At 36.1% G+C, this 15,928-nt stretch overlaps 6 protein-coding genes across 8 annotated transcripts; 2 read left to right on the top strand and 4 right to left on the bottom strand.

The window, feature by feature from the left end:
- Window positions 1-7: 7 nt before the first annotated feature.
- RpS11 (ribosomal protein S11) lies at window positions 8-1,237 on the bottom strand. The gene is made up of 3 exons (XM_089859029.1): window positions 1,120-1,237; window positions 369-700; window positions 8-169 (listed from the first exon to the last, which is right to left on the bottom strand). The coding sequence occupies exons 1-3, from the start codon at window positions 1,129-1,131 to the stop codon at window positions 46-48; spliced, it is 468 nt and encodes a 155-aa protein (XP_089715155.1). The 5' UTR covers window positions 1,132-1,237; the 3' UTR covers window positions 8-45.
- A 51-nt stretch (window positions 1,238-1,288) lies between these two features.
- Window positions 1,289-2,276, top strand: LOC149610195 (ribonuclease kappa-B-like). Its single transcript, XM_089859033.1, has 4 exons — window positions 1,289-1,424; window positions 1,545-1,643; window positions 1,734-1,884; window positions 1,951-2,276. Exons 2-4 carry the CDS (start codon window positions 1,575-1,577, stop codon window positions 2,010-2,012), a joined length of 282 nt encoding a protein of 93 aa, XP_089715159.1. The 5' UTR covers window positions 1,289-1,424; window positions 1,545-1,574; the 3' UTR covers window positions 2,013-2,276.
- Window positions 2,266-4,009, bottom strand: LOC149610194 (uncharacterized). Its single transcript, XM_089859026.1, has one exon. The coding sequence runs from the start codon at window positions 3,527-3,529 to the stop codon at window positions 2,288-2,290; it is 1,242 nt and encodes a 413-aa protein (XP_089715152.1). The 5' UTR covers window positions 3,530-4,009; the 3' UTR covers window positions 2,266-2,287.
- A 140-nt stretch (window positions 4,010-4,149) lies between these two features.
- On the top strand, window positions 4,150-4,899 carry LOC149610193 (small integral membrane protein 15-like). Of its 2 annotated transcripts, none has more exons than XM_089859034.1 (3): window positions 4,150-4,250; window positions 4,319-4,350; window positions 4,428-4,899. In XM_089859034.1, exon 3 carries the CDS (start codon window positions 4,438-4,440, stop codon window positions 4,660-4,662), a length of 225 nt encoding a protein of 74 aa, XP_089715160.1. In that variant the 5' UTR covers window positions 4,150-4,250; window positions 4,319-4,350; window positions 4,428-4,437; the 3' UTR covers window positions 4,663-4,899. The 2 variants fall into 2 exon arrangements, with proteins under 2 accessions (XP_089715160.1, XP_089715161.1); XM_089859035.1 differs by having other exon boundaries at window positions 4,181-4,250; window positions 4,333-4,350.
- Window positions 4,699-6,336, bottom strand: LOC149610192 (NADH dehydrogenase [ubiquinone] 1 alpha subcomplex assembly factor 2). Its single transcript, XM_089859031.1, has 6 exons — window positions 6,146-6,336; window positions 5,828-6,035; window positions 5,681-5,770; window positions 5,578-5,618; window positions 5,393-5,507; window positions 4,699-5,002 (listed from the first exon to the last, which is right to left on the bottom strand). The coding sequence occupies exons 2-6, from the start codon at window positions 5,958-5,960 to the stop codon at window positions 4,941-4,943; spliced, it is 441 nt and encodes a 146-aa protein (XP_089715157.1). The 5' UTR covers window positions 5,961-6,035; window positions 6,146-6,336; the 3' UTR covers window positions 4,699-4,940.
- Window positions 6,133-15,895, bottom strand: LOC149610191 (uncharacterized). 2 transcript variants are annotated; one of them, XM_089858995.1, is made up of 18 exons: window positions 15,756-15,895; window positions 15,454-15,583; window positions 15,131-15,277; window positions 14,263-14,791; window positions 14,098-14,187; window positions 13,848-14,030; window positions 12,877-13,776; window positions 12,576-12,808; window positions 12,223-12,519; window positions 11,915-12,164; window positions 11,683-11,777; window positions 10,955-11,157; window positions 10,731-10,886; window positions 7,720-10,668; window positions 7,479-7,655; window positions 6,966-7,423; window positions 6,590-6,909; window positions 6,133-6,452 (listed from the first exon to the last, which is right to left on the bottom strand). In XM_089858995.1, the coding sequence occupies exons 1-18, from the start codon at window positions 15,834-15,836 to the stop codon at window positions 6,376-6,378; spliced, it is 7,275 nt and encodes a 2,424-aa protein (XP_089715121.1). In that variant the 5' UTR covers window positions 15,837-15,895; the 3' UTR covers window positions 6,133-6,375. The 2 variants fall into 2 exon arrangements, with proteins under 2 accessions (XP_089715121.1, XP_089715122.1); XM_089858996.1 differs by having other exon boundaries at window positions 6,590-6,906.
- Between the last annotated feature and the right edge of the window lie 33 nt (window positions 15,896-15,928).

The raw sequence follows: 15,928 nt of genomic DNA, 5'->3' as shown, positions 1-15,928 counted from the left end.
ACAAAAATTATCATCAAATCTTTTTTATTAGGAGAATACACATTTTCAAAACTTTTGGAATTGTTTTTTGGCTCCTGCCGCCTTTGTAACTTTGAGTACATTAAACCTGACAGTTTTACTGAGAGGCCTGCATTCACCAACTGTAACAACATCGTGTTGGGCTACATCTCTGAAAAATTCCCAAAATGTAAAATTAAAATCAACGTAGATAAACAAATAACACTGTAGATTAAATTCAAATAAAATCAGAATAAGCTTAGTAAGCAGCTTCATCAAAGAATATATTATGAAGACCGTCGTGAATAGAATCTCATCACTTAGATAATTAATTAAATTTAAACTGATTATAATTAAAAATAGGATAATACCTAAAGCAGGGCGATAAGTGGACACTCATGTTCTTGTGCCTCTTTTCAAATCTGTTATATTTCCTAATATAATGCAAGTAATCTCGTCGGATTACGATGGTCCTTTGCATCTTCATTTTAACAACGACTCCTCTTAAGATTCGCCCTCTGATGCTAACATCTCCGGTGAATGGGCATTTCTTGTCAATGTAAGTGCCAACCTTAGCTTCTCTGGGAGTTTTGAATCCCAAACCAACACTCTTAAAATGTCTCAGTGGTTTCTTTCCCTTCTTACCCAAAGCAGGCTTCCTGTTAAGGAATACTGTAGGCTGCTTTTGAAACGACTTTTCACTCTGTATGTAAAAAGTTAGAAATGAAATTAGCGTAGGATCAACATTCATGTTGCATGATTAGTTTCTATGTATCAGAAATCGGTATATTATGATCAGAACACGCTTAGAAAGCACTTTCCACACATTTTTTTCAGTAGACCGTCGTGAATGAAATTCATCATGTCAAAAATATACTAATTTTAATTGAATTCTACCAAATTATCGAGTGCACGTGGGCCTAATATTGCCACATTGCATCTAACATGACAAAGGCTTAACAATATCCTGTACTTCCCTCGATAATATTTTAATTTTTACTAAGATTTAAATGAAAATAACTTCTCACCCCATTATACAATTAAACTACCTTTAATCTAATTGATATTAAAGGGCGAAAAACTACTAATATACTAATTTAATGAAAGAAAAAGGGACGTTACCTGATCCGCCATGCTTGCGGCCGCTAGAAGAGAAACTCACGAATGCACGGGGTGCAAAATGTAGAAACAAGGATCGAGCATCCAACCAATCATATTTTAGCACAAGTGGATTGTGACCCCTATCATTTTTACACGCTAAAAGGTTAACTTGACACTTTTGCTTGTTATTAGAGTAAAACACATACTAACTTCAAATCGTTTGAATATCCTATAAGGAAACCGGTCACGGGATTTCTTCGATTTTGTTTTAGAGAGCGAGGTTCGCCTTGGATTCTTCATTTAATTTTAATTGAACTTGTAAAAAGGTAAGAATTAAACACATTTTTTACGCAAATTAGTTAGAGAAAGTTCTTTACCACGTGTTTTAATCTCGAAATGAATTTTTTTACTTAGAAAACTAATGTAGAACGTTAAATTTCTTTAAGCCTTGGCTATTAAATTAATAGATCGTCAAAATGAGGATCTGTGGACCAAAATTATCAATTTGCTGCTCGATAATTAGTGTTTGGGGTATTTTGATGTTGGTAAGTAATAATAGCTTACCTTTAAACCATTAATTAAAAATTAATTAATTAAAAATTAATTAATTAATAAATGTATTAAAACTTTAATAGGTTTTGATGGGCGTTTTCTTATACGTTCATAGTGCAACCTTTGCTGAGGACCTTAAGATTGACGAAGACGCGAAAGACTTCAACACTCAGGTTGACCAACACTTTACACGTACTGCGTATAATTGTTGGATAGCCGCTCTTCTTTATGTTGGTAAGAAATCTAATCCTTCACCAAAAAAAAAAATAACAATGATTAACCTAATTATTTTTTTTCTAGTATCATTTGCCTTATCTGTTCATCAATATTTTGCCAATCGAAGAGTGCAACATAGCTTATAAAATGAGTTTTAATTATTCAAATAAATTAACTATTAATCAAGCTAGTCAGGTTTTGAGATGAGAAAGGATTAACTTAACTGGCCTAAATTTAAATTATATTCTACATCATTTGTAAATAATGTTTACAGTAATTATTCCCGCATTCCAAGACATGTTGTAACTGTATATAATTGGCTTTAAACTGGAATATAATTAATTGTAATTAAATTAAATGTATAGATCAAGTGTCTTTGGTGTAATAAAATAAAATGTCTAAAGTGAAAAGATTTGTTTATTTATTTCTTCATTTTCTTTTTGGGTTTTTTTGACAAATTAGGATTAGCTTGCGCTAGCTTCTTATTATTTTTATGAGCAGAAACTTTGATGTTCCGTTGAATTTTCACTCTTTCTTTTACATCCTCTACACTTCTAACTCCTTCGTAACTTCTAATCCCTCCTGAATTAGTATTACTCTTTCTAAGCCATTTCGGTTGTTTAATTTTACGTTCGGAGTTTGTTTCTCCGTTATTTTCATCTTCCGTTTGTCTAGACTTCCTTTGAGCGTGTTTAACCTTTTCTTTTCTCGCTCTAAACACTCTAATATTTCTTCCAGCTAACTCCTCTTCATTTTTCTTTAACGCTAAAGGTATGCTAGACTCGGATTTAAATAGAACATAGCCAAAACCCTTCCCAGCTCCCGTTGCTTTATCCCTAATAATCCTAATTGATTCCACTTTGCCACATTCGTTAAAAAATGTTCTGAGTTCATCATCTTCTAATCCAAATGGTAAATTTCCAACAAATATCGAACGGGAATGATCGTGTTCTTTATTATCAGCCCAATCCACTCTAATATGATTTCCTTCAATGGCTAGGCCATTTAATTCCAAGGCTTCTTCAGCTTTCTCTCTAGACTTGAGGACAACGTAAGCGTTAACGCTTTCCCGATCTTGGTGAAACGTTTTAGTTATAACAGCTATCTTTTTGGTTAGTTTCGGCTTCCCAGGGACAGCGCTTCGGATTCTAAGGCTCTCCACTTTGCTATACTTTGAAAATAAGGATTTTATTTGCTTCTTTCCGTAGTTGATAGGTAGATTTCCGACAAAAAGGGTTCTGGCTAGTTTCTCAGGATCATCTGGTTGTTTTTCAACTTGCAATGGATCAGGTTGTAACCCAGGAGGTAAAACATTCTTCTGATCTTTGTTTGAAATCTTGGATTTCTTCTTTATCACATCAGTAGCAAGTTCTTCAGTTTGACTGATATTGACATCAGGCAATTTTTGTTGCTTTTTAGCCTTCTTTTTCTTTTTAGAAGAAGGTTCTACTTCAGGAATTATAGGCTGGGTATCTTTAACAGTTTCTGAATCCGTATTTTTCCGCTTCTTCGATCGTTTCTTCTCTACAGCTACAACATTCTCTAGTTCGGAAGGTTCAAATTGAACTTCTGGTGGACTTACAAATAATGATGTATCCAATTCTTCGCTTTTCTTTGATGAAAATAGTTTAGAAAGACCCCCAGTAACGTATTTTCTGTTCATTTCAAACTAGTAGTATCATTAAGTATTGATATTTTTGAATAAAATCCACGTAAATGAATTTTTAAAATTTATGAAAATTACAATCCACGTGCTTTCGGGAAGCAGACGACAGACCTTCAACCCGCCAAAATCAAATTGGAAACAAGCCCAAAAAACCGCCAATCTATATTTCGAAAAGCCCAAAAACTGACTAAGATCTAAACAATCCAGTCCAAAAACAAGCCAAAAATTTATCGTGAAAATTTGAAATTAGTTTTTCTTTTAGAAATATCCATGCATATTACATACTGACACCATTTTTAAAACCCAAAACAAAATGAAACCACTTTATTTAACCATAAATTGACGAATTATAAGCTACACAAATGGTTTGTTTGACAGTACCATTTGTCAGTTTTTTGGGCATTTTAATGATCTTCCCCTATTGGCGGTATTTTAAGTACAGAAAGCCAAAGAAAAACCCCGACAAGCCCAATTTCCAGCCGACAGCCAACCCGTTTATTTCCCAGCCAATATGTTTTAGAAGAAGCCCAATTGGCGACTTTCCAGCCCAATATAGCAACCTGGCCCTAAAAGTGGGGGACTGGGATTTAAAAAATTCCACCAATAGTATTAAACCTCCTACATTTTCTACTAAAAGGTCATAAGGTCAAGTGTGTCAAGATTTTAGGCCTCGTCAGTACGAAATGAGTTGAAAAATAAAATTTTAACGAAATTAAAGGTAATTAAATTAAACAGTTACAATTATTAGAAGTAAACGGTTCTAAGTAAGGGCTAATATTCTATCAGTTTTCTCCCCGTAGATTTTAAACACGTGTCAAGTGAAGAGTAACACCAGAAGTAAATACCTGTGCTAAGTCATCTATCAAAAGGTTCCTACCAATTTCAATTTTCAAAGCCGCCAAAAGATGTTTAATTGGCGAGAATGGGCGGAATACATCCTAAAAATGGCAGCGGAAGATCCTTGGCAGTTCATTTATTACGTCCTGCTCTTCCTTTCTCCATTCTTCCTGGCAAGCGCGATACTATCTTGGAAATTAGCGAAACACCTAGAAGCTGAGGAAAAACGTAAAAAGGCCAAATCCAAAAGATCCGCTAATTTAAATGAGACAAGAAGAGCTAAATCCGATTAAATAATATAATACGAACGAATGACTTATTAATTATAATTATAATTAAATTGATGTTAATTTAATAATTACTTTGAATGGAAAAGAGAAAAAAAAAAAAAAACTTTTTCTTGCATCTAGATACAAATTTTTCTGGACCAAATATTATTTGTAAGAAGTAAAAATTCGCGATAGATGCTAATAATAATTTTTATATGATGAACTCTTTTAATTAATTTTTAAATAAATGTAAAGAATCTACGTTCTTTTATTCTTTTATAATTTAAGATCCTATTCCTATGTCATTTTTCATTTCTTGGTTTACCAGGTTCCAATTCATATTCCTCGAACTTAGGAAATGCTTCTATCAAAACAAATTCAATTTATTTATTATAATATAACCAAGAAGTTATATCTAGTATCTCAGAGAGAAGGTATAAATTTGCCAGATTTCCAGCAGCTTTATCTCCAGTCCAAACGTATAGTAGGTCCGGAGTTAATCCCCGCCTCTAAATTACAACCAGCATCTCATTGGTTCTTGAAAACTCACGTCAGCGCGACGACGCGAGTGAGGAAAATTTCCGACTGACGAGAGCGAAATAGCCCGGCGCCTCCTTTTACGTCCCCCCTTGTATTTTGAAAGGGGGACTGGGACTATGGCCTGGCGCGAATACAAAGGCATCTTATACCTTCTCCCTTATAAACTAGATATCACTTCTTGATATAATTGACTTAAAATAATTTATAATATTACTTTTTTCTAATTTATCTATTTGAGTTTCAGTAGAAATTAAGGGTTTTTCTTTCTTTTCTAACTCGGCTACTTTTTCTAATGTAGCTTGTAATCTTGCCATATTTCTTTCTATTTCCTTTAATTTAATTTAATTTAATTTAATTTATATTAGTAATAATTAACTTTATTAATAAATTAGATTATACATTTTCATTTGGGGGTGTAGCTCTTCTTCCCCTTAGCCAAGCTTCAAATAAACTTATTTAAAATTAATACAATTAACTCAATAATCATAATTTTAATTAATACCTTCCCATTCTGCCGGAACTTCTTGAATATATTCGTTTCTTACTTTACTTTCAAAATATCTTTCTGGTTTTCTTTTACCCTTAGAAGGTTCTAACATAAATAAACAATAAATTAAAGACTTAATTAACATTAACATTAATTAATTACCCGCTGGAATTTCAAAGTAACTATTTCCCAAAGTATCTTTTCCAACCAAATCGCCGTGTCTTCTTTTAGGTTTTAAAGAATTGACGAAATTTGTTAATATCATTCTAAATACAGACCTTCCTTTGGAAGCCATAATATACACTCAGTTCTGAAATTCCACGAAATTTCACCAAGACAAGGCCTTAGTACACGTATAGTAGAATTCATACTACACACAGTAGTTTTATTACTATTTGTATAGTAGAATTCATACTACACACAGAAGTTTTATTACTATTTGTATAGTAGAATTCATACTACACACAGAAGTTTTATTACTATTTATTATACTCCATTTTAGGGTGAGGAAAAAAAAAAGAAATAAATCCTGGCGAAAAGCGCCATCTAAAATTTATTCCAATGTTGTTTAAACTTAATTGCGATTAAAATTATACATATACATTAAAGCTGGGTTAAAATATTTTGGTATATGACTTATCACAGACTATTAGGCTTATATATTAACCGGGATTAAAACCTAAAAAATAATTGTGAACATAATTAATTAATTAAAGAGAGCTTTGTCGTTTAGTGATATATTGACTTCGAATTTTTTGTAAAACTCGATCCGGAATTCGTCTACTTCCTGTAATATAATAAGTATTTAAAAATAAGTAGACCATAATACATGGTCGCCATCTTGGAAGTATGTCACGGACGGTATATGGCCGCCATCTTACAAATATATAAATATATATGGCGGCCATATTGGAAGTATCTTACCATATATTCTATACAGTTCCCTCATTTTAGCGGGTTCTATTAAACCATCGTCTTCGATATCGATATTCCTTGATCGAATTACGAACGTCTTTCTTAATTCCTGATCGGAATCAATGACGGAATCATCAACTGGATTATTATCCACAAAGGAAATTTGTCTCCTCGCTCTTTCCGACGTGTTATCATTGATATCCGACGCCGTTTCGTAATTGGATAACGCTCTTTTATACTTTTGATCAATAAGAGATAGAATGATACTTTTCCGATGCTCGAAAATATTTGATTCTTTTTTACGCCAGTCTACAATTCCCGATGGACTTCTGAAGAACGATTAATTAAGTAGATTAGTTACTTTAAACTTAATTTTCAAACTTACTTTTCTCTGAGATTTAAATTCAAATCGGCATTGGCAAGATTTTCCGCATCTAAAATCGCCTTTTTCGAGTTTTGTAACTCCCTTTCCAAATTATGCGACACTTCATCGATGGAATCCAATCTTTTTTGTAAACCATCCAACTTGGTACAAAAACTTAACTGCGGTGACGTCATCGACTCCGAGGAATTTGTGGTAATGACGTTCGAGTTGAAGCTGTCCTCGTCGTATTTGGCGTTCTCATTTTCCATTTGTTTAGAAACGTTTTCGTCTTCAAAAGCGTCCTTGTCCGAGATGGACGTTTGCTTCGAAATTGTTAAAACCTTCTGGAAAACTTTGATTCGTTCATTTTCCAACTCCGCTTCCGTCATAAGTCCAATATCGTGGGATATTTTCGGAGACGTTGATGAACCCGCGTCTTTAAGTGAAAGACTAGTTTGTGTCGAGTTTGTAAAAGTATTCTGAAAGAAATGGTGTGAAGTATTTCGTTTCAATTAGGAATGCGAAGCGTTGTACCTTATCTTTCGCATTCCTCAGTCTCTCATAAACGTCGTATTGTAATTGCGCGCAATTATCTGGGCTGACAACCATTGGTGTTTCGGGTTCTGTCGCTACTGGTAAAGGTTTTACTTCATCTAGAGCGAGTTTTAAGTCCATTCTGGCCAGTTTCGCAGCCGTTTTGGGACCCAAACTCTGTAAAAATTGGACTGGGTTTGTTTCCAACTCCGCAAACAAGTATCAGCAGTGCCACCCATACCTTTTGACGTCTTGGTTTAAAGTCATCTACAGATGGCTTCGAAGTACCGTCATGAGGTTTGTTCGTTGGTGTATCTTTAGATTCACCCTGCATTGAGATGGAGAGCAGCTTCTTCTTTTCAAGTTTTTGCGGTACTTCATCGGTCTTGCTTTTCGCCACCACGAACCTTCTAACCTCATCTGGATCGACGGTTTTCTTTAATTCCGAGTTGGCGTTGAGGTCTTTGGTTTGTTTGTTATCAATTTTCAATAGTCGCGGGGGATGAGAAGTTTGTCTTCTGGTGTATGTACTTTCAGGAGGAATTGCTCGTCCATCGTTACCTTGCCTTTGAGGGTTATTGTTGTTAGTTTTTGCGTCGGATATGACGTAGTATCTTTTCGGGGAGACATTTCCACGTTCCTTATCGTTGGCCTTTAGGAGTGGTACTTTGTGCAAAACGCTATTTCTCCTTACGTTCCTCAAGCTATCGGAGGAATCCGAGTGGTCACTCTCCGTACTGGTACTAGAATTAGTTGTTCCATCACTACCACCGACTCTTCGTTCTTTCATCCGTGTCACTTTGCTATGAACAGGCAGTTTCTTTGTCCTGTCTTTAGAAGATTTGTCACGTATGTCCGGTAAGGTGCCGGTTTCTTTGCCATCAATTTTCTTTAATGATTCTTTGCGTCTGAGAGGTCTTTTAGGAACAGTTTCATCAGAGTTGCCTTCCCTCTGAGGTTGATTGTTGGTTACTTGTCTATTTGACGTGGCCAAACTTCCAATGGCACCACCTAAAATTCCTAAACCGATTTCCTCCACAGTTTTCTTCATTTCTGATCGAACGGCGTCTTGAATTATGATTTTCAAGTCCTCGGATTGTTGATTCGAAGATGCTTTTGCTGGTGGTGAATTTTGGATTTCTGGTGGTGAATTTTGGATTTCTGGTGGTAAAGTGATATCAATTTTCTCAGGTGATAAAGAAAGATTTGTAGAATCCTTCCGTCTTCGAATTGAAAGTCGTTGCGGACTGTTTCTGTCAAAACTAGGAGAGGTACCTTGATCTTTCTTGGAGGTGGAAATCGTACCTTTAGTATCATCTGATGGTTCAAGTTTAGGCGTACTTATAGGATCTTTTGGCTTCACTGCGGGATCAGGTTTCGACTTATTCCAGCATTCCTGGTATACCTGGGGTAGCGAGAACTTCTTGGGTGAAGTACTTGTAGGCTTATGTTTAATTTCCCGGACTTTGGGAGTATCTAAAGACGGTGGTAACTTGGAACTGTCACTAGAAGCAACTTCAACTTGAGACGGAGCTTCAGTTGGAACACCGGCAGCCATTCTACTTGGATCCTTCAATGCTTTTACTTGTCTAAGTTGCGCTCCTTCAAACGATGTCTTCGGAAGTGATTTTTCCGGTATCCTCAAAGACAAGCTCCTCGAAACCGCGACTGGTTTCCTTACATCAGTACCTCGCTCAATTTTGACCCTAACTAGGCTCAAACTACCGTCATCTTTGAGACGAGCTTTCCTCCTGGATTCAAGTACCAAAGCCATGAGGATATGCGATGGTAACAGATGGATTCCCGATGAAGAAATCGAACCGAAAGAAGCCCAAGTCAAAATCCAAGATACGAAGGGCAATAAGGATTCATCTTCGTTAGATTTCATTTGTAATTCAACCACGAGATCCGGTATTTTATTGGCGTACCCTTTGACCTTTCTCGAAACAAGCCGCGTTGAACTTGTTTGCGAAAAGAGGTTTGTTACGCTAACACTTTTCTTCAGATTAGTTATGGTCGGGTTCCGATTAGATTTCAATTCTTCCATCAACAAGTTAGCGGAGCTCTTCCATTTCGAACAAGCTTTTCCGCTGATATTGTGACGATTTCTGTTGGTTTTAAACCTTTGTGACCTTTCACGACCCCTAACTTCGGTCACAAGTTTGTGAAATTTCTCAAGAACCCGTCTAGAAGGTGACCAAAACGACCCGATTGGTTGACGAAATAAAACGGATGATCGTTTCCCCGGAGTCTTTAAAAAGTTTAAAGTTTCCACAGATGTATTGGACTCTTCGATTAATTCTAACAAAGACTCGCGATTATTCGAATAATTTCGTTCTAACTGAACTAAACTTTTAATGGCGTCATTGGGCGACAAGAAATGTTCGTGTCTTAATTGCTTAGAGAAAGTTGTCAATAAAGGTATGGATCGAATACGATTAGCGGAGGATTGCGGGTTACTCAACCTTTTCAAAATTCCGATATGAAAAACGGGTTCGATATAATTTAAAAACTCATCCTCGATTTCGAAGCAATAATCTTCGAATTGGGTTATTTTCAAGGCGGGACATTTCTTGAATTGTTTCGAGATACGTTGACCTAAAAGCTTACGTTTTTCCATTTCTTTCGAACGAAAACCTTCGAAAGTTTTGATTTCGGAGGAGGAGGAGGAATTTGATAAATAGTTATCAAACTTAATTACGAGATTACTAAGTTGATTTTGACCCGAAAGACTTAAAATCTCCGAATTAGGGAAACACCTGGTAATTCTCGCGATTAAGTCTTCGGACAAGACTGTTTCGGTGACAGAATTGAAGATGATATTTTCCAAAGTAGTTTGGGAAGTCAATACAACCCGGAATGAAGATATCTTTTCGGACCAGTACAAAATTTGATCCAAAATGGTAAAGTAGTCATCGGGATTTTTAAAATTCGTTTTAGTTTCGCCACCGAGAATAAATTTATGCATATTTCGACAGGCGATGCTAAGCTCATCGCGACAATTTAACATCCAAATTAAAGAAAGTAAATTCCTTAAACTCTGAAGACACCTTTGACCTCCCTCTGATGTTTCGAGGGTCACCCATTGAATCGCGTCCGCAATTTCGGGTGAGGAACTATTAATTTCCAAGTAGGTCACGATTGTGAATTGTAAATTTGAAAAAGCCATTTCTCCGAACGAATTCCAACCCTGGATATTTCGTTACCATTTTTTAACATTCCTTAAATTTTCCACGAAACCTTTAAACTTACCGCGGAAGCCCATAACTTTTCAACGAAACTAAAATACCAAGCCATTAGTGGAAACCCTAAGAAAGAGGCTTGTACAACGCAAAAGAATCGTTCAATGAGCGTGGCGACCGCGTGTCTGAAGCCATCTTCCGTGTCTTCACTCGGCATATCACCTTCCTTCGCGCAAAAATGAAGTAATGCAATCAGAAGTCAATATTTTTTATTATAAAGTGTCGGGAGCTAACTTCGTATCCAATTGATTGTTGAGGACAATATATTGGAGGCGCTGGTAAATACGTTTCGTTCGGAACCAACAAAGTACTTTTCTCAATTAACTTATATAATTGGTGTACAATATCCTCTAAAATAACTGGTGTCAAATCCAGGTTACATATCACAGCTGGTAGTAAAAGATCCCTGATCTTAGACACGAATTCTTCCGAACATTCTAAAATATTCAAGTCACGAAAATTTCAGAATAGTTCAACTATAGAGCTGTGAGAGTTGCGGCGTTACATTGGCCATTTTGCCATTAATAAAAATGTATTATCAGAAGGGGATAATAGAAGAAGGATGACAGACTGTATTCTCTTAATACTTCAGTTTTATGTAACATGATTCTTCCCTGGCTCATGCACCTTTTTGTTTGCTCTCCTGCATGCTCATCAAATGTCAGATGGACATCGCACCGCGGGGTGAATTCTAAAACTGTTTGGTACTAAACCTCAGCAATCAAGTAACAAACCTCGTCTTAACGTAGGACAAAAATACAAAAGCTCGCCTTGGCAAATAGTTAAGCGTTAATAGAGTAATTATGAGGGAACTATTTATCGCGTATGTGATTCGGTTTAGCAACCTTGCCCCAAATGTAAAGGGATGTTGGGAAGAATCATGTTACAATTACCCCGCTTTGTAAAAACGTATTATTTAGTCCCTTGTAACACCGCATTCAATAGTGCCGATTCGTGCCTACCCTCTGTTTGTTTTGAATCCTTATTAGTCGGTAGTAATTTTAATTGCTCCAAAATAATAGTTTGAGGTTCAATTTCGGCCGTAAAAGGGCTCGATCTTAATTATAAGGGAATATGTTTAACATCGTAATTAATGGTACGGTTAAATGACGCTTGCATATCCAATTCAATTTAGTGGAAAGGGGAAAAAAATTAGAAGAAATAGAGAGAGAATAGAAAGAGAGACAGACAGACCTTGCTCGCCAAATGAGTTGGTTCGTTTTGTACCAAATAGAGGTGAGAGCGAAGGCCATACGAAATTGTAATTGCTTCTCGCAAGTTCTGTTAATACTATTTTGGGAAAATAGGAAGGACACCGCTTCGAACCATAAGCCACCAAACAATAACATCTCCAAAACCGAAGCGGGATTTGTTACCATATCGCATTTTTGAGTACTTAACGAATCGGTAATTACCGGGGTAATTAGGGAACAGCCGCGAAGCCCTTTTTCAGAGACAAACAATAAGTACTTCGCAACGACCACCCGATTCAACCTACAAACCTTTGTAAGAATGTTTCTGGGGTAGAATAGCGTGCGCCCGATGAACTGGGTAGATTTGAACGCATTTTTTATCGCAATACGACAACCAAATACGGGAGAAACTGTTCAACAGATTCGTAACGTGTTGGCAATCTAATTGCTTCATAATTGAACATAAAACGCCACTTTTATCATCATTTGGATAATTTCCCGTTAGAAATCCAAAGACGAAAGTAAAAGACGCGGCCATTTTATATTGCGATAATAAACTATATAATATTCGATGTAACGACCTCGAATTAATTAATTTCTTATTCTCTGTAATTGAAATTAATCATTCCTCTATGGAATTAATCAAGATTATTTATTATTACTTTTAATGTCTGTTAGCCATATATCAGTGGCACGTTCAACGTGACCTTTCAAGTAAAATTTCGCGGCTGGGTCAATTTTTTTCTTTATTTTTTTAAGGCGCAATTCCCAGCCGCGTTCTTGTATGTAAGATTGAATTACGCAAAGAATTTCCCGCCATTCTTCCGCGTGTATTTCATCATCTTTGTAGTTTGCAATAACTTCTTTGTAAAGCGTAAACCAAGCTGGTTTTAGCCTAAAAATGTTTTAAGTAACGTCCCGTTTCAGATAACAGAACCTTCAATTACCGAACATTAAAACTACCTTTCGCAAGTAGTCACTTCGGTAAATTCGATTTTGTCGTCGCTTGGCAACGAACTAAAGTTTCCGTAACAATAAAAATCTTGTAGTTGATAATTTTCGTTCTCATTTTCATTTTCCGTGTTTCTGGCCAGTTTTACTTCGTAAATTTTAAGTAGATATCTTTCCATTTCGAGGAGAAATTTTATAGACATCGTAATTCTTTCGGGATTCGCATTTTTGGACAATTGAGCGACGATTCGATTAAGTAAAATAAAACTCGTCGGTAACATATTAAACAACGCCCCATCAAATGCGATTCTTTCGAACAAAACCTTCGTCAACTCGACTACGGAATGAAACGGTGTCGTTGAACTTGTCATAAACGCTAAATGGTGACTTAGAGAGATCTCAACCATTTCCTCTATCAAATCAATTGACTTTGTGGCCAAAATATAAAGAGGTTTCTTCCAGGGATTATTGAAACAACTCAATAATCCCCATAAACACACGACATTCGAGGCAGCCACGTTTAACTGTCGACAATCCCAATCGGATTTCGCATTCACTGTTGTTGAATCTTCCGTGACATTTGATAGAATTTTCCAAGAATCTTTCATATCTTTAACATTTAACGAAGCTTTCGTTTTCGATTGCGAGTAGTCTCTCCGTCCTGTCAATTGCCGAAATGGTTTCAAAGCAACTTTGGCTTCTTGTAGAAACCACGACGAAGTTTCGACGTGCCCAACGTTAATTTGCGGAAAACGTATTAAAGTAACTAAATATCCATCCGAAAGAAGGAATAAAGGAACAGTAGGATGTGACGAGACTGAGAATCGTTGCCTAAAATTGATATTCCCCGATACGGTTGAAACTGACACGTCATCGTTCGCGTTTATTTGGGATGATACGCTTTCTGTCGATCTAGTATTGTCGTAGAAGGAAATAAATCAAGGTGTTTCTAAGAGCTTAGAAGGAAAAATTGTGACACCTACGATGGTCTAACCAACGGATAAAGGTTCGGGTAAAATGCGGGACCCAATTTTAAGGAACAACCAGTCAGACGTATTTGTAACAATTCCCCTAATTGACTAGCGACGCAAACCGAACCGTCTTTTGTAATGCAGACAATAAAACAGTCGTCGAAACTCCAAGACATATCGGATATCCATAAATACCTTCGTTAAAAAGCGTACAAACTTAAATAATTGCGTTTTGGGGGAATTCTGCTAGATTTTAACCAACTTTTTTCTGACAGTAACCGGCTGGCCGATTGAATAATTCTTTAAACTTATGGAGACCATTGAACCGTTTAACATTGATATAAAAATTAATCTGTTTTTTTAAGGGGATTAAAATTGGTTAAGATGATGAATGCAAGGAAACTTAATTTTAATTTGATTCCCATACTTGGCTGCGTGTGTAGCTAATTGATTAAGAGCTACAACCAATGTTAGTCCATCATGGGACAAAGTGGCCACTAAAGCCCCTGAATGTTGTATCGAATCGCATTCAGAGTGGATTTCTTTCAAGGGAAATGTTAAATTCTTCCAGACACAAATGTTATTTGTATCGTGTCTTTTGGGGAGATACGTGTATGTTGGGTTGATAGATAAAATTGGAACTCTGAGAGTATCCTCGGATGTATACAAATAAACACATCGAAATGATGGTGATGATAAAACCAAATGGTTTTTGTTGAATGAGGTAGTTAAAATTGCGTTTTTATGCTCAGTTACGTTTGGTAACGATACCTCGTTATCAAGAGGAACGTTAAACCAAGTACCAGTTAATTCTTTGGTTTTTTTGGAGCTACTTGGACTAGACGGTAAGGGTTTATCACAGTACCATATATAAATGCTATTAAAATCTTCGATAACAACTAAGCTTTTCATATTAGGGTTTAAGCAAATGTCGTATCGTTTTTTGTCGATATCTCCTTTAATTTAAAAGAGATTTCAAGGTTATCGTTTCTTGAAAGCCTAAATTTAAAGGGACTGCAAAGTAGGCATCAGCGGGTGGGTAAAAATTATTTGAAATACGTCACAGACATCACGTGATTCCAAGATACAAAGACTCCTCGTAGAGTGGAACTGGACATCTAGTCCTTGTTTTTTGCGAGATTGTAGCGCCAATTCCCCGAAGTGGTAGTTTTCGAAATAAAACGAACTAAGCTTCTTTGAACCACGCCTCTCCTCGGTCAAGTGCCTCTGACGTATTCAAATAATTTTTTACCCACCCGCCGATGCCTTCTTTACGGTCCCTTTAAATCATTTACCATTCGAGGATGATGGTGATTTTTTATCTGTTTTCTTTTTAGAAGTTAATGCGAAACCCGGTAGACCTTTAACTACATATATCACATCCAAATCTTTGTTCCATATCAAAATATCACCGTTAAAGAGTAAGGCAACTATATTTTCATCTGCACCAAATACAATGACTGACTTAGACTAAGGCAATACTCTATGAGCTTATGTAACATTTCAGATACTAAATAATACTTCATTGGTGCTGTATTTCTCATCGCGGCTTATCATATATTTCTTTATCACGAAGACGATATTGTCATGCTGATAAAACATGCGTAGAATGACTTACCATGACAGTAGAGTTTAATTGTTTCTGTTAAGTACCGGGTGAGTTGTCCAATATTTTTCTTGGTTTCTCCATTATGAAGTTGCAAATAAGATAGTCGCCTCGAATCAAGTAACACCAACTGTTCCTTTTCCTAAAATAGATGAAAATAGGCTTAGCATCAAGTTTTTGGTCTATACGCCAATCACCATCGGCCATTAGTTTCAGTTTCGGGCATGATTTTCACCAAGGCTTAAAGTTCTTTGTTTGATAGGCCTAGGCTCAAGTTGTGCGAGTTAAGAGTTTAAAAATAATTTTGAACTTACTTTGCCAAGCCAAAGCGTTTTCGACCATGGTTTTTTCCTTTTAATTGTTGTTGTTGATAATATTTCAAGATTTAAAGTCATTATAAAAAATTACGTAATTAAACTTAAACGCAATTTAACCGACATGACTCAACAAAATTAGCCGAACACATTCTAGAACCGAGTCAAACACC

The sequence above is a fragment of the Phalangium opilio genome, unplaced genomic scaffold, assembly GCF_054372755.1.
Source record: "Phalangium opilio isolate 3A_F unplaced genomic scaffold, DU_Popi_V2 ptg000329l_1, whole genome shotgun sequence".
NCBI lineage: Eukaryota > Metazoa > Arthropoda > Arachnida > Opiliones > Phalangiidae > Phalangium > Phalangium opilio.
Note: the sequence above shows the minus strand (reverse complement) of the source record. Positions and strands in the feature narration are given on the sequence as shown.